The sequence below is a fragment of the Triturus cristatus genome, chromosome 5_1, assembly GCF_964204655.1.
Source record: "Triturus cristatus chromosome 5_1, aTriCri1.1, whole genome shotgun sequence".
Classification (NCBI taxonomy): Eukaryota; Metazoa; Chordata; class Amphibia; order Caudata; family Salamandridae; genus Triturus; species Triturus cristatus.
The window spans coordinates 815,973,298-815,996,599 of NC_140587.1; the positions used below are offsets into that span (position 1 = coordinate 815,973,298).

General features: G+C 50.7%; 1 protein-coding gene across 5 annotated transcripts in view; it reads left to right on the forward strand.

The window, feature by feature from the left end:
- CEP192 (centrosomal protein 192) overlaps positions 1 to 23,302 on the forward strand; it is a 1,978,693-nt gene that overhangs the window by 1,205,026 nt on the left and 750,365 nt on the right. For all 5 annotated transcript variants that reach the window (XM_085605862.1, XM_085605865.1, XM_085605864.1 and 2 more), the window contains exon 31: positions 14,771 to 14,950. In XM_085605862.1, coding sequence (XP_085461988.1) covers positions 14,771 to 14,950 — 180 coding nt within the window. The remainder of the gene's footprint in view (positions 1 to 14,770; positions 14,951 to 23,302) is intronic.

Consider the following 23,302-nt stretch of genomic DNA (forward strand, 5'->3'; position numbering starts at 1 on the left):
GAATGTATTTATTCTAGTCAAAATACCCTCAGCACTCTTTGAGATTCGAGGTAAGTACAACACAGTCTTATTTAAGCATACATAAGTCACACAGGTAAGTAATACAGTTAGGCCCTAGGGGCCACGCAAACCATATACTAAGTAAGTGGTATAAGAACCACTGTCACGAACACAGGTTAGGCCTAGGCCTAGGGAATCTCTGGGGCTACACTATCCCATCAGTTGCTAGGCAGTGGGAGGCCCACGGGATTCAGGTGCAGAGTGGAAACACTCACGCGTAATGCGTTAAAGTCGATAGAAATAGTGATGTTTAGAATTAAAGAGTTTTAGGACACTTCGGAAGGAACTAGGAGTTAGAGACTTGGAAACTAGACACTAGGATAGTCAATACCCTTGTGAGCACCGGAGTACTCAAGTTACCTAGCCCACGGGCTGCGGGTGCATAGGTGTGAACTTGCGTCGGGTTTCGTCGTCGACTCCTATGGATGCCTGAAGAAAAGATGCTGACAGGCAGTCAGTGAAGAGTGTCCGGTGGATTCCAAGGTTGGAATCAAGAAGGAAGGTACCTGCAAGCAGAGGGGACAGAGCCTAGGTCACCAGCTAGGAGCCGGGAAGGAACCAGGAAGGAACCAGGCGATGTCGTGAAGATGCAGGTGAAGAGGTGAAGCTTGTCGCAGCAACCACGGGTACCAGGAGGTGTCGAGGACGACCAGAACCAGGAGGCGAGTGTCCCACGAGGGCTCTTGCTGTCGGCGGCATCGATGTTGAGTTTGGACACAACAAACCTTGGCAAGCGCAACCCACGCAGAATGAAGGATTCGCTTCTGTTGCAGACCAGGAAGGCCTGAGGTGCTTCTCTTTCACAGGGAAGCAAGGGCCAGTCTGGAGGAGCCAAACCAGCGGTGGAAAGTCAAAGGTTCGTCGTCGCAGAGGTCACTAGCCAACGGGCAAGCAACCGGACAGACGCGTCGAGCAGGAAAATGCAGAAGGGCCCCACGCAGAACTCGTGGAGTGTGGAGGGCTGATCTTCGGTGCAGATGGTGCTCGGGGTTGGGGCTTCTCAATCCCCAGAGCACAACTTCGAGGATGCCTCAGAAGCTGCGCTGGAAGCAAGTAGCCAATTTTCCCAGGTAGCCGGTCCCACGTCTCTCGTCGCCTCCACGGATCTCAGCTTTGCTGTGGATGTGGATCAGGGTCGGAGAAGTCTGGAAGTCAAGGCGCTGGTCAGGCTCTGCAGTCGGTTCCTCGTAGAACGTTGAGCAAAGCAAACGGCAGGTCGCTTGATGGTGCCTGTTTGCACAGGGTGGCCACTCCTTGGCCACAAGGGAGATTCTTCAGTGTTCTTCCGTAGTCGAATGTCGAAGGTCCAGAGTTTCTTTTCAAGTTTCAGTTATCAGTTTAATCCAAAGTCCTAGGGACTCAGCTCCCACTCTTATACTAATCTGGGGGGCTGGGTTACCTGCTAGGTCCCTCCTATGGGTGGGACCAGGGAGGGGGGTGGTTACACCCCCTTTCCTTTGTCCAGTTTCGCGCCAGGACTGGTTTGAACCGGACTATGCATGGGACACCTTGTGTGCCCCAGGCAGTGTCTCGTTTCATTCATCCCTCCCTGCCCCAATACACTAACGCCTGTCTAGGGTGGTGCTAGCACCTCCCAAGGCAGGAAACCTATTGTCCAAGCCTCCCTCGCTGGAAGGACTCCCAGCAGCAGGAGGTCAGACTTGTCTGTGGCAGCAGCATCCATTTTGTGACACTGGGGCTCTGGTTAACTTTAACCGGGTAGTAGGTCTTTAACATGTCTTCTCCCTCTAGAAGGGAGGATTACTATCCTCATCGCCAGAAATGGTGTGGGGGTAGCATTCCAAAGTGTTAGACACCTTACACGACATGTTTTGATAAAGCCAAACCATAGTTACCATAACCGCGAGGATTATAAGGCACTTTAAGAGTATATGGTAGGCTATATCATAGAACAGCTATAAGGACATGGTTCCGAAAGCTGCAGACAGGCTCAGCTCATGCTAGAGCACCATCTCACATGTTACCAAGCACCCTGCCTTCTGGATTGTTAAGGCCTGCCATAGGAGTGACTGAAAGGTTACCCATGTGTCTATATATAATGTAGGTATAGGAATAGTACACCTAAGCAAGGGGCGATTACACGACCTTGCCCCAGCTGAGTGATCAGCCAGTTGTGTCATAATGGAAGGCCAGCCAGGGGTGGCATAATACATGCTGCAGCCCCTGGTAGGCCTAGGGTACACCTATGCCCTGGGTACCTAAGGTACACTGTACAGGGCCCTAGAAGGTGATCCTTACCAATTGGGTTATGTACCTAAAGTACATAGTATGAATTTAGAGAGAGAACAGCTGGGCTGTGGGTCTGATTAGCAGGCCCACAGCCACATCTAAGTCGAAAACCAGTGAAGCAAAAGCAAAAAGTGGGGGTGAACATAGAAAGCAGACCCTACTCTCCTACAGCAGCTATGGCTAGGAATTCCTCCTCAGCTTGCCTGTGGGTGCCGGTTTTGATGCTGGCCTTCTTTGGCTTCTGCCTCTGAGCAAGAAATGGGTGCACTACTGTAAGAATCATCCCATCCCACATGTGAAAGGACACCTTCTGCAGCTCAGGGATCATTCCAGCTCTGCCACACTTCTGCATCCGACTTCGACCTCAGACCCGACTTGACAACTTGCGGAAATTGATAACCAATAAGTACCGTAAGGAACAGTTGAAAAGAACTTTGTAGCGAAAGATCTGATGGGACGCTAAGGCCAATGAGAAAGTGTTACCTTCCAAATTTGACCTGCTAGTGCCTTAACTGAACTCTGAAAAAGGAAAGACCAGCATGTCCAGGTGTATGAGTGAGATGAGAGTGACATCCTTGGCAGGGTTCCTCTTTTGCCAGATAGTTATCAGCAAAACAGAAGGGGAAATATGTGCTGGGGCCAGCATAGACCTGATATCTAAGCCAGAGTATTTTTTATTTTATTTCTTTATTTTGAGTTTCTTCACAAGAACAGATAACCACTAAGATACAGCAGGTTCAAGAATATCAATACGCGTAAATCGTGCATTGTTTCCATGACAAATTTCATTGAAAGGATTACCAACTTTGATTAAGAATCACACAAAACTTATTTGCCATTAAGCAGCAGAAGTTGCAATCACCAGTAATGCTTACAATGAACAGTATTTGACAGCCGTGCATTTTGTGAAAGTAACCCTGAACAGGTATTAAGGGGTACAGAGGTATACAGTAATATGTTAAGGTCTCTGCTGCCGTTTTAACGGCGTAATGGCCCCCAAATGTCTCACTGGCGAGTTGTAATAGACTGGAGGGTGGAGTGTGACTCAACCTCATTGTTACAGAAAATAGATCTTGAACAGAGTGGAGCTTTTGTAGCCAGATCTGAGGACAGACAGCTTGAGTGGTTTGGGTAATTATCCAGTATTGGGGTATCTTTCATAGATTCACATGCCTGAATCATTCCCAGTCGCCGAGGCGGGAGTCCCACGGTAAAATACAAAAGCAGTGCCTAAGTAAATAATAGTAGTAGGCTAAAAGAGAGCCAGAGGCCTAAAACCTAGTAGCCTATCTACATCATTATACGTAAAGAACTAAAAAACAGTTCGAGCCAATCGGCTACCAGCACCCTCTAGAACCCTTGCAACATAGACAGTTCTCCTTAGATTTTCACCGCACATCGTGTGGAAGGGAGTCTCCCTGAGTGCCTACTCAGTTTCTTCACCTTTTCTTCAGAATGTCTGACAAGAAAGCTCTGTTTAGACCCTGCAAGACCTGTGATAGGAAGAGGGTCCATGTGGACGACCAACATGAAGACTGTATATATACTGTCTACATCCTAAGCATGTTGCTAAGGATTGTAGAATTTGCCGGACTTTCCCTGCTAAGACTTTAAGGGACAGGGAGGCAAGGTTGCTGTTATGGCTAAAATCTTCCTCGGCTGAGGAAGATGACACGGCCTCGACGTCTAGCAAAAGGGCTAGATCGCTTGCTAGCTCTTCCAGTGAAGGAAGAAAGCATCACAAGGCCTCTCATGAAACTTCTGACCATTCGCAGAGGTCACAAATATTATCCTCTGGATCATCGCTGTCTTCACACTCTGGGATATCCAAAAGGCCTTCAGCGTCTAGAACCGTGAGTAAAGCCCAGGTTAAGACTCTAACACTGGTGTCTTCACATACGGTTTCTGGGACTTCTGCTGCTCCTCTGTCGATGGCTACAGTCTCCACTAAGTCTATTTCTTTACCTATTGTGTCTTCTAAGATATGTTCTATCTCTAAACAGCCTGTTTTAAAGACTCGTCGACAAAAAGTTCATTTTCTAAGTCTCCGTCAACGACCGCGTCGACATAGAGCTCGACGACGAAAGTTCCATCGACGACGATGGCATCGCCGATCAAGATTCCATCGACGACGAGCTCGTCGACGTTGAAGAGTATATCGACGAAGAGCCTGTCGACGACGAAGAGCCCGTCGACGACGAAGTATACATCGACCATTCCGTCGACGAGAAGTTTACTAAAGGCGATTCCACCAGTTTCTCAGACTACGCCTATCTCTTACACTCATTTTCAATTAAAGACTTTTCATAAGCAAGATTACAGCAACATATCTCCTTTACTGCCATCTCATATCCTAGAAACTTATGCAGAGGAGGAGGACTTTGATGAAGAAGATGATGAGGGTCCTTTCGGTATAGCTCGGCACCCCTCGGAACTTCATATAAAATGCCAAGACGAAGATGAGGAAGAGGATTACCAGGAGCATGTTTACCAGGAAGGCCTTTCTACACCATATTACAGACATCCCAGAAGGGATTGGGATCATAGGGGAACGAGTCATCTCCCTCCTACACCTATACAGGATCTCCAGGACATGCTGGCGGATTACCGCCAACGATTTCCTCCACAACAGGCTGTTCCTGATTTACAACCTTTACCTGCTGAAGAGTCACACTCACTACCGCAGACGGACATACCGAGTTCACCACCTCATCCTACTGGTTTTGGGCCACAATCACACCATGATACCATTTCCTCTGATGAGGAAGAGATCGAAGAGGGTGAAGTCCCTGATAAAGACACAAGTCTGGATCCTTGGGACGACTATATTATACCAATGCCTTCTCTACCCATTCCTCATCCTTCGGATTCTCCTCCTGAGGATATTGGCGGCTTTCACAACCTGATGCAACGTGGCGCAACCAGATTTCAGTTACCAGTCACAGTGCAACATACGGATTGCTTCCTCCATGACTTTAAAGAGGAGCACAGAAAAATCACCAGAGCGATCCCCATCATTGATTATATCTGGAATGAGGGAATAAAAATTATGAAAACACCTACTTCCGTTCCAGCTGTCCTCCCTTGTATTGACAAAAAATACCGTGCTCCTCCGGAAACGCCATCCTGTCTAATCGGTCATCCTTGACCAGATTCCGCTATATCGCAAGCTGCTCAACAAAGGTCCAAAAATCCAGCTACGCCGATATCAACGCCGCCGGATAAGGAAGGACGGAGATTAGATCTAATTGGTAAAAAGTTCTCCACTATGGCGGCAACCTCTATTAAAGCAGCAAACTCTTTGGCCATACTCGGTCGTTATGACCGCCAGATGTGGTCAGAGTTGTCGGAATTTATAGACCTCATTCCTGATGAACGTAAACAGAATGCAAGGAAGATACTTTTGGAGGGAGAACGAGCCGCATCAGAGATCATAGACTGTGCTCTGGACATTGCTAATACCAACTTTAGGCAACTTGCTGGTGCTGCAGTACTTAGGCGCCAAGGATGGCTTAAAGCAACATATTTTAGGCCAGAGGTACAAGCAAAAATTATAGACATGGCCTATGATGGGGAGTCCTTATTTGGGAAACGTATAGATGAGGCCCTCCTAGCGATTAAGACAGTTACAGATACTGATACATCATTGGCTGCTCTCCAATATAAACGTGGATCTTTCCGTGGTGCAAGAGGCCGTGGCTTTGCATCAAGAGGAGGTTATCAAAATCAGCAAAAAGGCAATATCAATCACAATATAGACAGCCTTATGGTCGATCATCTCACAGGCAATCTTCCTCGAGTAGTTTCTCTCGCCAGGGCGGACGAAAGCGATCGAACAATCAGGGTCGCGATGCCAACAGAAAACAATGATTTACGCAGGACGCCAGTCATTCCTCCTTCCCTCCCCGTGGGCACAAAGATTTCAACTTTTGCACACAAGTGGGAACAGATCACCTCGGATCGTTGGGTCCTCGACCTAGTCAGAAACGGTCATACCCTGGAATTCTTAACACGACCACCTACTACCCCGCCCAATGGTCCCCCTTCCCCTCGTCTTCACTTACTGTTCAAAGAAGCCTTAAAAATGCTCCACAAGAACGCAATAGAGAAGGTTCCATCGTCTCAAAAGGGAACCGGGTTCTATTCTCGATTTTTCCTCATCAAGAAAAAGTCAGGAGAGTGGCGTCCGATTCTGGAACTCCGCAAGCTCAACAAATTTCTGAAGAAAAAAAGTTTTCAGATGGTTACGCTGGCCGATGTTTTGAGCTGCCTAAACAAAGGTGATTTTATGACTTCTCTGGATCTGGAGGACGCGTACTTTCACATCCCTATACATCCCAAGCATCGCAAATACCTACGATTCACAGTGGCTGGCTTCCACTATCAGTTCAAAGTCCTTCCGTTTGGACTGAAATCGGCACCAAGGATCTTCAGGAAGTGTCTCACACCAGTAGCAGCGACTCTAAGATCTCAGGGAATACAAGTATTTCCTTATTTAGACGACTGGTTGCTCAAAGGTCCTTCGAAGCAGGCAGCCGAAGAGGCCGTCTCAGCATGCCTGTGCCTATTTTCAAACCTAGGCTCCTCTCTCAACGAAAGCAAATCTCAACTGCGTCCTCTTCAGTTGATTCCTTTTCTGGGAGCGATGCTAGACACCATACAGTGCAAAGCATTCTTGTCAAAGGACCGTCCGCTTCGTCTACAAAAATTGGCAATATCAATTGCAAAAAGAGTCTGTCTGTCTGGATGTTTGCGTCTCTTCTGGGGATGTGCTCATATGCAATAAACCTTGTACCGTTAGCACGACTCAGAATGAGACCTCTGCAAGAGGAATTACATCTACAATGGCAACAAACTGTAGGGTCGTTCGACGACTCCATCATGATAACACCGCACATGATAGACTCTCTGCATTGGTGGTCTCAGACGAAAAACTTGGCTCCGGGCCTTTCTTTTCTGCCAACTCCTCTAGAATTCATTATAACAGACGCTTCCATGGAGGGATGGGGAGGCCATCTCCAAGACTTGCAGATCCAGGGAAGAAGGGGTCAAGAATACCGTCAACAACATATCAACAGATTGGAGCTTCGCAACATCTTTCTCTCTCTGCAAGCATTTCTCCCGAGGATTGCGGGGGCTTCAGTGCTGGTCCGAACTGACAATACAACCAGCATGTATTACATCAACAAGCAGGGGGAACGAGGTCGCTGTCTCTTTCGCAGGAGGCTCAGGAGCTGTGGGAGTGGGTTACAACACACAAGATAACCCTAAGAGCAGAGCACGTCAAAGGCCTTCACAACACTTTGGCCGACAACCTAAGCAGGTCTCTTTCGGGCTGTCACGAATGGGAATTAGAGCAGAAGCAAGTGAACAAATTTTTCCAAGTTTGGGGCAAACCTGCACTGGATTTGTTTGCGACAAGAGAAAACAAGAAATGCCGGTATTACACCAGCAGATTCCCTCAACAGGGATCAAGAGGGAATGCCCTGTCCATGAGATGGTCAGGGCTTTGTGCATACGCTTTCCCCCCAATACCATTGATTCCGAAAGTGCTCCGCAAAATGAAGATGGAGGGTTGCCGTCTCATCCTGATTGCACCCCGTTGGCCAAGACAATATTCGTTCCAGGAGTTGCTTCTTCTATCTCAGGACAATCCTATCCGTCTAGTACCAACACTCACGATGTTGACAAGGGAGAGGGGTCAAATACTTCATCCAGATCCACAGTAGCTCAATTAATGAGAAGACCGTTTGAACCTATCCACACGGCTGAGCTTAAATTTCTAACATGGAAGGTTGCTATTCTACTAGCTCTTACATCGGCTTGAAGGGTTAGCGAAATCCAAGCTTTCACCATCTCAGAACCCTTTTTGCATTTCTCTAAGGATTATGTAACTATCAGGACGAATCCCAAATTCATCCCTAAAGTACCGTCTCAATTTCACTTAAATGAGCCAGTGAAACTGAAAGTTTTCTTTCCAGATCCAGCCACTCCAGCTGAGCGAGCATTACATTCACTCAATGTAAAACGTTTTCTAAAATTTTACTTGCAAGAGACTAAGGACATCAGGTTGTCCAATCAATTGCTAATAGCCTATGGCCAAGCTACACGTGCTACTGCTGTAACTAAGGCGACTATAGCCAGATGGCTGGCGTCTACAATTCATTTCTGTCATGACAAAGCCAACAAACCTTTACAAAGAAAAGTCAGGGCGCATTCTACCAGAACTATGGCAGTTTCTACTGCATTATTCGCGCTGGAGTAACTTTGGAAAACATCTGTCGTGCTGCGACATGGAAGAATGTCCACACGTTCACGAAGAGCACTACTGTCTGCAATCTGCTCTGCAGGAAGATACAGCTGTAGGACAAGCCGTACTACAACATCTTTTAAACTGAGGTTAGATTTATGATTTACTTATAATGCAATATTTCATGTTTTTCTTTATATATATATATATATATATATATATATATATGTATTCAATGTATGTAATGTATGTTTTGGACTTCATGCTTTTCTTCTTATATGTGTATATATATATATATATATATATATACATATATATTTTAAGTTTGTTTTTCATACATACTGTTTTTAAACCTGCATTCTGTTGGTTTGACAGCATTATTAGCTTGTTAATATTCTAGCCTCTCTGGATGTGTTTTGGCAATTTATGAATCCTGTCTCACACCATCCGCAAATGACACTGTTTGGCTTACTGCTTGCTATTCTGATTCAGGGATGTGAATCTATGAAAGATACCCCAATACTGGATAAGAAAACAAGTTACTTACCTGTAACTACAGTTATCCAGTATTGGTATCTTTCATGGATTCACATGAACTCACCCTCCTCCCCGGCGAGACAGTTCTTTTATTGGGATCCCTATTTCCCACTTGTGCTAAGAAAATCTGAGGAGGACTGTCTCTGCTGTGAGGGTTCTAGAGGGTGCTGGTAGCTGATTGGCTAGAACTGTTTTTAAGTTCTTTTCGTATAATGATGTAGATAGGCTACTAGGTTTTAGGCCTCTGGCTCTCTTTTAGCCTACTACTATTATTTACTTAGGCACTGCTTTTGTATTTTACCGTGGGACTCCCGCCTCGGTGACGGGGAATGATTCAGGCATGTGAATCTATGAAAGATACCAATAGTGGATAACTGTAGTTACAGGTAAGTAACTTGTTTTCTTTCTTTTCACCTAGTAATGTTTCAGTACTTGCAGAATGAGGATTTGGCTATCTCAACTTCCCCCTAGAAAAAGCTGTATTTGTTATGTTACACCCACTAGGATGTTGACAATCTGAAGTTCGTTTTTTTTATATTAAAATGTAAGACCCCCCTGAGTGTGAGGTCATTTGGGTAGAAATGGCCCATACCTGTTAGGGCCAAGTCACCTGACCTTTATCAATGTATTCCACTTCCCCTTTGCCTGACCCTAAATCCTAGCACCCCATTGATGCACAGCCATCTCCATAAGATAGCCGTCAGTAGGAACTTAGGTTCTCTTTATCTTTACACCGTACAGTGCAGTAGGGAATTTCCTCGACATTTTGGCTGGCATTCATATTGACGCCGGGTGTAGAAAGTTTTGCTTGGTGTTGCATGTGGTAATAACCTCACTCTCATCAACACAATATCATGTGTACCCTACTGGGGTCCTGGCTGTCATTATGTGAATGATGTCCTAGGTGTCATAACTGGGGTCAGTTAAATGCTTTTTCTGTCAGACTGACATTGTAGCTTGACATATGATAAGTTATAAGGTCTACTATCGTAATTGGGATAGTTTTCTTGACTTGCTATATGCTAGTATTATCCTTTTTGGCTGAATATCTTGCAACCTGAAACAAATGATTGTTGAAGCTTAGCTGATATTCTGCTCTGGAAAATTATTTAACCCTTAAGGTTGTGTCTGAAAGAGTCACCTTAGTGATAGATTACTTACCCCAGGCGTCAGTCTGGATCCGGAAAGTTTTCTGCTTAGCAATACCTCTGCGCGCCAGTAGGTGGCGCTGTGCAGCTTTGCGCCCGCCGTCAGTTCTTTTTTTTCTGCGCCGAAAGCGCAGATCCGGATTGAGCACGTACCTCGGTCACTTTTTGACCACTTTTTGATACTTTTTGTCTTCTCCTCTTGTCTCCTGGTGCACATAGGGATGCCCAGCTTTAAGTCTTGCGCGTCGTGCCACCGTAATATGTCGGTGGCGGACCCCCATGATGTCTCCCTCTACTGCCTGGAGACCGACCACGACTCCCGAGATTGTTGGGACTGCTGGCCATGGCCCCGAAGGCACTGCGGGAGTGGTGCTGGAAGTTGCTGGAGGTCCAGCACTCCTCTCGCTACCGCTCCAGGTCTAGGGGCCGTTCGCGGGACCGCTCGCGAGACCGCGGCCGTCGCTCCTCGGACTCTAAGTCTTCACCTTCAGATTCCGGTAAGCGACGCCATAAGAAAAAGTAGAAGAAGCGTGTTTGCTCTCCGACGTCCCCCCGCCGCTCCCCGGAGGCGGACGCGGGGGACAGTGGCTCCGCCCCTGCGGCCCCTCTGGAGCCTGGGAGTCCCGCGGCCCGTGTCCAGATCCTGTTGACCCGGCGGCACCGCCTTCGGTGCCAGCCCTGGAGCCACTAGATCCAGCGCCCGCGGCTCTGGGGCCCCGGCGCCGCAAGGTGCAATGCCGCTGGCTCCGGCTTCGGCGCTGCCCTTGGCTCCGGTCCCAGCACTGGGTGCCGTTTATCCCACCCCTGCCTCTTTGGTGATAAGGCTGACAATGCCCTGGAGCGCTTTAAAGACTCTCGTGCCACGGCCAAGTCTTCGGGTCTTTCCTCGAAAAACCCTGCCACAACGGGGTTTCGTTTCGTGGCCAGGGAAGGGGTGCCCAGGCGCGCTCTTCCAGCAAGCCTGTGCAAACCCAGCCTCAGCGAGGCCGCGGACGTGGGTTCCGCAGGGGCGTGTCTGGTAACCAGCGTGCGGGACAGTCTCCTTCCACCCCTCCTGCTTCTGCCTCGAAACCTTCCTAATCCGAGCTTCAGGGGGCACCCCACGCCAGTGGGTGGCAGGGTTTACCTCCACCACTGGCGCTAGATTACGTCGGACAAGTGGGTGCTGCATATATTCTGCCAAGGTTACTCGCTCCCCTTTCTGTCCTCCCCTCCAGCCATGCCACCTCGGTACCACCGCATGTCGGGGGATCATTTGGCGCTTCTCCGTCAGGAAGTCGTGGCCCTCCTGGCCAAGGGGACCATCGAGTACGTTCCCGATCAGGAAGTGGGGTGTGGTTGCTATTCCCACTACTTTCTGGTCCCCAATAAGGACAAGGGGGTCCTGCGCCCCATCTTGGACCTCCGGGACGTCAATCGCTTCCTCCAGAAGGACAAGTTAAAGATGCTGACTCTGGCTCAGGTCCTGTCTGCCCTGGACCCTGGAGACTGGATGGTAGAGTTGGACTTGCAGGACGCTTATTTTGACATTCCCGTCCTGCCGGCCCACCAGCGTTACCTGCGGGCACGGTAGGCCAGGAGCATTATCAGTTTGCCGTGCTCCCCTTCGGCCTTACCAGTGCCCCTCGGGTGTTCACGAAAGTGATGGCGGTGGTCGCAGCTCATCTGTGCAGGTCAGTCTTCCCCTACCTCGACGACTGGCTGTTGAAGGCGGGTTCGCCCCAGGCAGTTGTCTCCCACCTCCAGACTACGGCCGACCTTCTGCATCTGCTGGGGTTCTCCATCAGTGTGCCGAAGTCGCACCTGAGTCCCTCTCAGAAGCTCCCCTTCATCGGAGCGGTTCTGGATTCAACGCTGTTTCGGGTTTATCCTCCCAAGCAGCGAGTCCGGGATATTCAGGCTCTATCCCGGGTTTCGGTCAGGAGGACCCTCTGGCTTCTGGGCCTGATGGCCTCCTGCATCCTGCTGGTGCCGCATGCCAGATGGCATATGCGGGCTCTGCAGTTCCAGTGGGCGCAGCATCAGGGCAACCTGTCCGATCATGTCCATATCTCGGAGGGCCCGGCAATTGCAGTGGTGGCTCACGAATCGCGATTTGGTCAATGGCAGATCCCTTCCCCAACCGGAGCACACAGTGGTGACTGATGCGTCCCTCCTGGGTTAGGGAGTCCACATGGGAGAGGCGGAGGTCAGAGGCCTCTGGTCTCCGGCGGAGTTCCGGCTCCATATCAACCTTCTGGAGCTGCGGGTGATCCGGCTTGCTCTGAATGCGTTCCTTCCCTCTGTCCGGGGAAGTGTAGTGCAGGTGTTCACGGACAACAACACCGCCATGTGGTATTGCAACAAGCAGGGCAGGGTGGGGTCGTGGACCCTGTCAGGAGGCTCTGCGCCTCTGGACGTGGCTGGAACATGAAGGCATTACCTTGGTCGTTCAACACCTGGTAGGTTCCCTGAACGCCAGGGTGGACGAGATCAGCTGCTGGTGCATGGTGGATCACGAGTGACGTCTGAACTTAGACGTGGTGCAAGGTCTTTTTCTGCGATGGGGAGAGCCTTGGTTAGATCCATTCGCTACCGAAGAGAACGCGCAATGTCATCAGTTCTGCGCGTTGGAATTTCCAAGGCGGCACTCGCTCGGAGACACTTTTCGTCTCGAGTGGAGCTGCGGTCTGCTGTACGCCTTTCCACCTATACCACTTCTGGCCAGAGTGCTGCAGAAGATCAGGCGCGACCGGGCCCCCGGACTGGGCTCGAAGAGTATGGTATCGTGAGCTACTCAGTATGAGCATCGATCCCCCGATCCGTCTGCCTCTTCGGGAGGATCTTCTGTCGCAGCAGCAGAGAACGGTCCTCCACCCGAACCTGTCCAGCCTCCACCTCCATGCTTGGAGATTGAGCGGCGACAGTTGGCACCTTTCGATCTTCCTCCTGAAGTCTGTGATGTCATCCTGGCAGCCAGGCATCCACCATTAAAACGGTGTACGCCTGTAGGTGGAACAGATTTGTGGCATGGTGCACAGCTAAGACTGTGGATCCCCTTTCTGCCCCTCATTCTGAGGTTCTTCTGTACCTTCTCTCTTTGACCCAGCAGGGCCCTGCCCTGGGCACTATCAAAGGTTGTCTTGTGGCCATCTCTGCCTTTCTACGGCTTCCAGATCAGCCTTCTCTTTTTAAGTCCCCGGTTGTTAACCGTTTTCTTAAGGGCATTACGCATACGTTCCCACCTGTGCCCTTCATATTGCCTCAGTGGGACTTGAATCTTGTCTTGACTTTTGTGATGTGCGCTCCCTTTGAGCCCCTTCATAACTGTCCCTTACGTCGTTTTACTCTCAAGACGGCTTTCCTGGTAGCTATCACCTCTGCCAGGAGAGTGAGTGAGCTCCAGGCTCTTTCTTCCAAACTTCCTTTCCTTTCTGTTCATCCGGACAAGGTGGTTCTGAGGACACGTCCTTCTTTCTTGCCAAAGGTTGTCACGCCCTTCCACATCGGGTAGACCATCCCTTTGCCCACGTTTTTTCCGCCTCCGCATCCTTCAAGGGAAGAGGAGCGGCTCCAACGTCTGGACCCAAAACGTGTGCTTGCATTCTATCTGCATCGTACACAGCAGTTCCGGGTGGATGATCAGCTCTTTGCTGGCTAAGTGGACGCCAAAAGAGATTGGGCGGTGCACAAACAGACCATCTACCGGTGGGTCGTTCTGTGCATCAAAGCCTGTTACTCCTTGGCCAAGAAGGAGCCTCTTGTGGGACTGCGTGCCCATTCGACCTTGTCGACTGCAGCCACTACTGCCTTGAGACGCGGTGTCCCCTTGCAGGATATTTGTCAGGCAGCTACGTGGGCCTCGCTGCACATGTTTACTAAGCACTACTGCCTCGACAGTCCGGTCCGGCGAGACGTCTTCTTTGGTCGTTGTGTGCTCTGTGACTTTCCGGTGTAATCCCGTTCGCAGACCCACCACCGGGGTTGGTATTGCTGGGGTATCAATTCTAAGGTAAGGAATCTATCACTAACGTGTCTCCTTCAGATGCACAAGTTACTACATGTGTAGCGATATATCTGTAAGAGACATTTAGTGATAGATTCCTTACCTCCCCACCCATCCTCCCCGTTCTGCGAACTGATTACTAGGGTTAAGGTCTTCCCGTTTTAGGGCCCTAGTTTTATGCACCAAAGGTCGGTTTCTCACTTGACTCTGCGTTTCGGCGCAGAAAGTTGTATACAGAACTGACAGCGCGCATGGGTGGCGCCTAAGTAGCCTCCGTGACATCGTCCCGGCGTGCACGACCCAGTGACAGGCGCGGAGCAACCTACTGGCGCGCAGAGATACTGCTAAGCAGAAAACTTTCCGCATCCAGACTGACGCCTGGGGATATTCTAAGGTAAGGAATCTATCACTAACAAATGTCTCTTTCAGATATATTGTTATACAAGTAGTAATTTGTGCATTACATCTTGCCTTATGTCGTATTGAAATCCCTCATTTGTTACTAGCCTTGTATGCTAATGTTGATTACTTGTATTGCAGCTTCATAACACGTATGGTCCTGAAGAGCGACTGACACATAATCGAGAAATTTCTATTCAACCAAGTGCCGACCGTGAAATCTGTTTGATGTTTACTCCATCGCGTGTGAGCTGCATGTTAGCTAAGCTTGAAATCAAACATTCGGGTATTCGACCATCACAGCCCGGAATTAAATTCACAGTAAGATTCGGTTATCCACGATATTGTACTAAAGTCATGTAGGAAATGCTATAACGCCATTCATTTGTTTCCTATTTTAGGGTGTGGCAGTTTACTGAGCTGCATAGTTTGGCATTAAGGTGGACAAGCTACTGTAAACCTGATCCAGGCTTGAGCCAGAGGTCTGGCTCTGCTCAATGTCCTCTTTGAACCCAAAGCCCAGAATGAGCCGAGCTTTCATGTGTCTTATGCCTGCCTCCCACGCTGTACCCTTATGGACAAAGAGTTGAAAGAAACTGTGTTTTATGTAAAAAGGAATGACACATAGAAACCTGTTTAATAACTGATTTGTACAAAGTGATACCAGAAAACCTGGTATTAATCCTGGTTTCCGTTTAACAAAATGTTGTGATCTTGGGTAAATAGTTTACGTCACTGAGCCTCCTTTTACTTGATTATCACACATAAAAGCTCATTCATTTATTTGACTACAGAATACTAGCTCTACAAAATGAGATTGTATTTGATTTAATAGACTATAATGGTGCTTAATTTATCTATACAGAGCCAATTCCCTAACTAATCCTGGCATGCCTAGAATTTCCTGGGCCATCAGAGATGCTGCTGCAGACTGAAGCCTTCAAGGAGGCCTTGCAACTGATTTTTGTGACACTTTCTGGTCTGATACCCCTTCGGTTCCCAAGGAACAGCAGCAGCCCTCAGTCTCGTTGCCACTGGAAGTTCCGACCTCTGTGCCTTCTGACCTTCCTCTGTACTGACTATAGTGCAGACTTGTTCCAAGCCCTTCCAATTATTCTGATGTCTGACACCGCACCAACTTAAACTCAATCTCGACCGATCTCATGCTACAAAATTACAACCACATGATTCTTCCCCTAAGTAAGAGTTTGACTCCTGAATTTGCTGCTGCCTTTAGTCAAGACCAAATTAATTAACCTTAAGAACATTTTGCAACCTGGGCCAGCCACCGATCAGCTCTTGTTCCCCCTTAGCAAGGCCCTCACTGATACCTTGAAGACACTTAGTCAAAATCTTATTCCTGCCCACCAGTGAATATGTAAGTGGCAATGCACAACAATCTAGCTCCTAATGATCCTGATTTTCTTACTAAACGTCCTGCTCCAGTTAGCCTTGTGGTTCATACTTCCACCACTAAGGTGAACCTTAGTTAATTCCCCACAACTCCTTTGGGATAGGGAGTCCAAGTGGATTTATGCAATTGGCAAAGATTTGTTCTCCTCAGCTACACTGTCATTGTGTTCGGTAAATGGTTCATGCTGAATGCATTGCTACACACATGACTGCTTGGACATGGCCAGTGAGATCTTGCAGTCGTTCCAGGAAGACCTTGAGGCCTCTTTGGCTTAGATAATTCATGACAGACAAGACGTGCGAAATATGTGATTTGTGCTGACCTAGATGCTATTGATTTCCTGGGGGGCAGCTGGCACTAGTGTTGTGCTCTGCTGATAACCATGGATGTGCTCCACAGGATTTTTTGGAGATCTACATGCCACTTTTTGGATATGCTCACACTTTTTCAGTGAGAAAGCAGATTCTGCCTTGTGGTGTTTTAAAGAAAGTAGAGCCATAGTACACTCCTTGAGGCTGTTGACCCCTGCCAAAGCCTTGCCTGTATCAGTTCAAAATGTTCAAAAGCTACTTTAAAGGACTGGCTTACAGGCAAAGATGGTGTCCTAACCAATACCCCAGTCTTTTCATGGCCATAGGTGTGAGTCTGACTGGCAGCTCAGAGGGCAGCAGTCCTCTTAGCCCCCTTCCCCCATGGTAATAGCCACCAAGCCATTTAAGTTTGACCTTAGTGGCTCATGCCCATCCTTTGGTGGACTGGATTCAACACTTACTGTCAAAGTGGTGATGCATCACGTTTCTACATTGTACAAACATATCCGATACAGACTACTGGCCGCAGATTCCTTCACGTGGAATTATCCCCATGTGTGAGACTGGATCCGGAAACTATTTTGCCACAGCATCACGCAACTCCGCCCAGACGTTGTCCGCGTACGTGACGTCAGCGAGGTCACATAAGACCCGCCTCGGCGCGCCTACATCAGTTTTTTCCTTTTCCGTGTGCTTGTTAGGGCCCCCTTTTTCTTACATTTCCTTTTGGTAAAACAGTGTGCGAATGCCTTCGGGCTACAAAAGTTGCACGTTTTGTGGGCGTCTTATGTCTGCGACGGACCCTCACCTCATTGTATGTGGTGTTTGGGGGAGGATCACGGCACCACAGATTGTGCGGCGTGCCAACAGTTGAAGCCGAAGCCGCGGCGGGAGCGCCGGCTGAAACTTCTCTTGGCGCATCTCTCCAGGTCGCCGTCCTCCCCTCGGTGGTGGTCGTCCTCGCCCTTCTCCGATGTCACGTGAGCGTCGCTCCCTGGTGGGTAAGTGTCGCAGTTTGTCCCCAGGGGCTGGTTTCTGGCCTTCCAGGGGCGTGGACTCTCTGCGGGTGATGCGACCCCACATGTCATGCTATCCACCGTTTCCCAATGTTGGGGCGTCGAGAGTCCAAATGGAGACATACGCGGCAGCTTTGCAGGCCTCGCTGGCATCTCCTCCTCCTTCCCCTCCTGGGGTGTCGGCGGATCCCTCGCCCTATGCAGGGCCCTCCGCGGCGCCGCCGGTGGCTCCGGCGCCGACTGGTTCAGATCCAGGCTTGGAGGATGTGGTGGTGTTGGGGTGCGGCTCCTCTGGGGCACCTCCTTCAGGCCACGGCGTGTCTGCCTTGCTGCAAACTCCTGCATGGGTCCCTGTGGTGTCGCCGGGGCTCGGGTCGCATCCCCGAGCCCCTCTCGGTCCTTTGACAAGGTGGTCCTGTCTAAGGCCGAGGTGACGCCGCTACGGCGCTGGTAGCAGCTGGACCGTGCGGAGCCACAGGCGTCGGTGGACCCTCCTTGTCCCGTTCCAGGTCGAGGCAGAGGGAGGACCCCTCGTCCCTCTCCGGGTCCCTTTCGTCCCTCCCCACAGGCGGCTGCCAAGTCGGAGGGAGAGTCGGAGTTTGAATCGTCCCTGGCGCCGCCACATGGGTTGCAGAGTGATATTCGCCTCCTTCTAGGCCGGGGCTGGTGGAGGGCTTCGTGCCACTCCCCAGGCCCGTCTCGTTCCCCCACGCAGGGGGGTGCCTCGGCGGGGTTTGGGTTGGCGTCATTCCGGCGCCACCCCGGAGCCGTTGCGGCTCCAGCTCTACTCCGGTCTCCGCTCTGGTCTCCGGTGTGGGTTGACTTTGAGGTACCTTGTCTGGTGACGCCGGATGGTGCCGACGTCCTGCCTCAAGCAGCGGACTCTACGGCTCTGCGCAGGAATCGTACCGCAGATTCGTCTTCGGACGCTTCTTCTCCGACGGCAGGATGTATATTGGTGTCGTCCTCCCGGGAGACTGGTCGCCATGTGGTGTCTTTCTCACCGGCATCGAAGGACGGCTCCCCGCCCTTCCTGAGGCAGAAGTGTTCGTCGGAAGAGCGGCAGGTCCCTAATTTTTCGGCTCCTTCTGACTAACATGCCTGGTCCTTGCTTGTCGCCCTTGGCCTCGGGGACGGCCGCCTTAGTTTGCAGCCGTCACCCATGGAGGAGCTGCTTTTTCCACCGCGGGGCCCTACGGAGGCGGGTGCGGCCTCCGCTCACGCGGTGTCCACGGCTGTGGGCATTCCGGCGGACCATCTATTGGAGATCCTCCACCAGGGCTCTGGTGGGAGGGAAGTCTTGCTTCCCTGTGAAGGCTCACTCCTTTCTTCCTTGACGGGGGCTTGGAGGCATCCTGCCTCAGGTTACCCGGTGTCCTCAGCATCTTCTGCACCAGCACCTCCCGGCACAGCGTGCCCGGCATGTCTTTCCCTTCACTCCTCAGCCGCCAGCCCCCTTTTGTGGACTGCTTTTCCCTCCCTGCCATCACTGATGACTCCGCCGTCCCGAGAGGCCCGCTGGCTGGACTCTTGGAGACGCAACATGTTCGCCTCGACCAGCGCTGCCCTGCGAGCCCTTAACACCTTGTGTGTGCTGGCTAGGGCCTCCTCCTATTTGTGGGACTCTGCTGAGTCTCTGGGATCTGCAGCGTCCCAGGAGTCTGGCCAGGTGGACTTACGTCGCTCTCTGTCTCCATGATTGGCTTCGGGACGAGTATTACCTGAGAATATTCGGGAGCGACTCATCGACCTTCCATTTGATGGCAGCCTGTTGTTCCATGCCCCGGCCAACTCCGCCATCCAAAGGCTCTTGGCAGGGCTCCGTCCTCCTTCTCCTCCTCCTCCGTCCCCTCCTCCTCCTCCTTCCCCTCCTCAGTGACTTCTGAGTTGGGTTGGTTCTGGACCTTCTTAGGCCGGTTGTTCTGGCTGTGGAGTGTGTTTTCTGGCCGTTTACGTCCTTTCTTGGGACTTTGGCATTGTTGGCTGCTGGACGGCCCTTGTGTTGATTGTGTGTGGGTTCTGCAGGAGGTGTTGCGCGGACTTGGCCCTTAGATTGGGCCTTCTGCTTTGCTTGGACTGCTTATCACGCCTTCAACGGGGGTGTTTTTTTCCCCGTGGCTTTTGTTTTTCCTCTGCTGCGAAAGTTCTTCCAAAGAGGGTTACCATATCTTGGGATTTAACGTACCCTATGTGGGGTAGCGGTAGCTGTCATATAGCTTGCGCTCTGCTAGAGGGTTCTGGTCACCTTCGGGTGCCTGTTCTTCATGGCTTTTAGGTAGGTTGCTTTTGCTTCCTGAGGTCCTGTGCGCGGCCCTGCTCCTGTCCTGAGGTCTGGAATGATCCTGTGTTCTCCCTTGCCAGGCGTCGCCTACTCGACCTTCCTGGGGCCTCGGGCTGTTCTTCTTGCTTCTGGCGGCTTTGACTGACGGCGCTCTTCTGGCTGGCAGGCTGCTCTCCATGTGGAGTGGGTTTGCCTTCTTTTCTCTCGTTTACTTGGGCCCTCTAGGCTTCTTCTTCTTTTGCTTTTCCTGTCTTGGCATTGGGCGGAAGCTATGTTGCCTTGGAGGGGGGGGGGGGGAGAATGGAGTGCTTCGGCCTCTCTGTCCTTGCCCTTGGTTCCTCTGCTGTGAGTGTACGAGCCTCTTCAGACTTCTTTCCCTCCTACATCCCCTTGGGGTCGGTGGGGTTCTGCTTGTGGGGGTTCCCTTGGCCTAGCAGGGGCGAGGTTCTACCTGGTCCACAGATCTGGTCCTCTGTGGGGCCCTTTGTTCTGCATTGGCTGGTGGAGTCCTTTCGCAGACCCTCCTTCCCAGGGGGTATGGCTAGGGTATCTATTCTACGTGAAGGAATCTGCGGCTAGTAGTCTCTATCAGATGTACGAGTTACTTACCTTCGGTAACGATGTATCTGGTAGAGACAATTCTAGCTGCAGATTCCTTCACGGCCCGCCCTTCCTCCCCTATTCTGCGAGGACCCTTGGGTTGGTCTTCGGTATTCGCCTCCCGGTGGGGGGGCTGTGTCTCCTGTGAGTGCCTTCCTTGTTCTTGACGGGTGGCTCCGTCTGGGGGCAGTTCATTCCTCCTTTGGTCCTTTGGAGGATGGGGTTCCGGTGCTCCGGTGCCCTGCTGCTCTGGCTACTCCAGGATCAGGGGGGATTGCTTTCTATCCCTGTTCTCCCTCCCTTCCTTCCATTGCTATCCTCTGATTAAGGGTCATCAGGCCTGGTCTTGCCCTTGTCCCTTGTGGGTGGTTGCCCTCTAGGTTGGGGTGACTTGGAGGTTTGTTGTCCCTGTCTGTCTTGGGACTGGTCCCATTTCTTGCTTAGGATTGGGTGGGGGGGCGGGGGGGGGGGGGGGGGGTTACTACATTTGCCATGACTTTTACGCATGTTTTTTGCCTCCGGGGCACCAGGATGGGAGGTTGTCTATGTGCTGGCAGGGTGACTGCGCAGATTTCTGCTTGTTCTCCTTCTTCTTTCCCTGCCCTTGGGTTCTGCTCTTCGCACACTGTTCCCATGCTTCCACAGTTTTTTATCTGGTGGTTTCGCGTTGTGGTGCAGAAAAGTTCTCCGAAGAAAACAGACGTAGGCGTGCCGGGGCGGGTCTTATGTGACCTCGCTGACGTCTCGTACGTGGACGACGCCTGGGCGGAGTCGTGTGATGTCGCCCCGCCCCTGGGGCGCAGGGATGCTGTGGCAAAAAAGTTTCCGGATCCAGTCTCACGCCAGGGGATAATTCTACGTGAAGGAATCTGCGGCTAGAATTGTCTCTACCAGATACATAATTACCGAAGATAAGTAACTCGTACTTTAGAATTGGCAGATCTGAGCCTGTCAGAAGTCATCCAACATCTCTAAAATGTGTAGGCCTCCAGAACAATAATTAATTTGCTTTTGCAATGAATAGGAGTATAAGCCAAGGGATATGACACCAAATTGTTTTAGATATCATATATGTGTCCTATGTCCTCAGCGTAGTACCGACTGGCATGCTTCAGTTTCTGGTCACGGTCTCAATCCGATAAAGTGCACAGCAAAGTTGAAATTCAAGTCTAGGCATAAGCACAAGAAGACGAGCTGGACCTTGTCTCCCCTGTGGCTCATACCCATGGAGAGATAGTGTAGTTGACTCTTCAAAAAGCCTAAACCTGCCCACCCTCCACAGTTGGAGCCATTGTGCCCTGAATTTCCTAGGCATCTTTGACTCCGTAGCAGGTGAAGGCCTTCAAGTAGGCAACATTTCACCCTTTACAGACAATTCTGGGTCACCCTGGAGTACCTATGGCTTGGATCCACCGGGGCCCCCAGCCGAACTTAAACCTGCATGGCTTTCCTCGGTAAAGACTGCGCCTGTTAGCCCTGCATCAAGACTCTTTCGCCCCCCAGCAGCACTGCGCCTCTGACAAATTCAACACCAGTTCTGGCACTCCCTGGCTCCTAAGGCCCAGGGACCAGCTACAACACCAATCTCTGATCTGACATACAGTTCAGCTAGATGTCCCACAGTATCTTGTTACAAGATAATCGTGCATCTAGTGGTGTGGGATGATTTTGTCAGTACATGTGCCTCAGTAGCAATTTTCTTCCGCCTTGAGGATTATATTTGGTTCAGAATAAAACGTCAATCCGGACCTTTAGAATGTACCGCTTGATGATGATGAGGAGGATATCATAAAAATTGTCCTCCCACCTGAACTGATACTTCCCTGCATTTAGACCTTCAAAGTGCTGGTGGTCTTAATACTCACCCAGACATGAAATTGAATTCCCTATTGGTTCCCTGTGCAGAGTAAAGCTCCACAAACTACACCGTCATGCCTGAAAATTGGGCGAAACCATCTCATCAGATTAGACCTCCCTGAGGAAGTAGTTGTTGTCATCTTGGCCGTTCATCCGTCTATCCACAAAGTTGATTTATTCGGGAGGGTGGGCAGAGCTAGAGGGTGTATTGAGAGTACTGTCCGATTGTTCCACTGCAGGCTAAAGTTTCTAATCTACTTCTGATCATCCTGTCTTTTGCCAGGCAAGGCCTTGCCGTGGGCGCCTTTAAATGATCTTTGTCGGTTGTAGGAAAGTGCCCCTTTTTGCAAGGTTATCCCCTACTTTTTGCGTGACATTTAATGCAGTTTGACTTTGAGCCCAGGGCCCCTGCAAATCAGGTTCCTAGGGCATGTGTTCTTACCAAAAACTGTACCTCTGTACCCACGATTGGCACAACTCTGGCCACAGGTAAGCCCCTTCTCTCTTCTTCTCGTATATCAGAAGGCAAGGATCAGGGTCGCCCCAAAATACTAAATTTGGGGGTGTTGCAGGGGTGTTCAGGTTGGAACCAATGGGTCAAAGTGCATTAAATGTCATGCAAAAAGTGTCCTTCGATGCCGGCGGCTTCGGCTCCGGTGCCGCAGGGCCCCGAAGGATGCAGGCCTGGATCCGGATCAGCGCCAGTCGACTTCTTGACACCTCTGGCACCAAATCCAGTGACTACACCCCGGCCAACTCCGATGCCTGTTGTGTCCCCAGCGGGCATCGGCCCCAGCCTCCCCTCGAAGAAGACAAGGAGCCGGACCAACGTCATCCGACGCCGGCCGGTACTTTTATACCCCCGTTCTCCCCTAATGTTTCCTACCGCCCTGAGTCGCTACCAGGTGAGGGTGAAGAGGTCTGAGAGGGTCTGTGGACCCTCTTGCAGACCAGTTAGAGGAGCCGGGCTTGAGAGAGGAGTTGCTTGATGCCAGTGGTCTGGACACCTCCCCAGACCTTGACATGCTTTCTCCCCCTACCGTGGCTACGGAGGAGGGAGCATCTTACGCAAAGGTGTTGCGTAGGGCAGCCGAACACCTAAACCTCAATCTTCCTACGGTGGCGGTCAGGACTAACCTACTGACTGAGGTGCCTCAGCCGGCAGTGGTGTCTTCAGAGCCCCTGCTGCCGTTC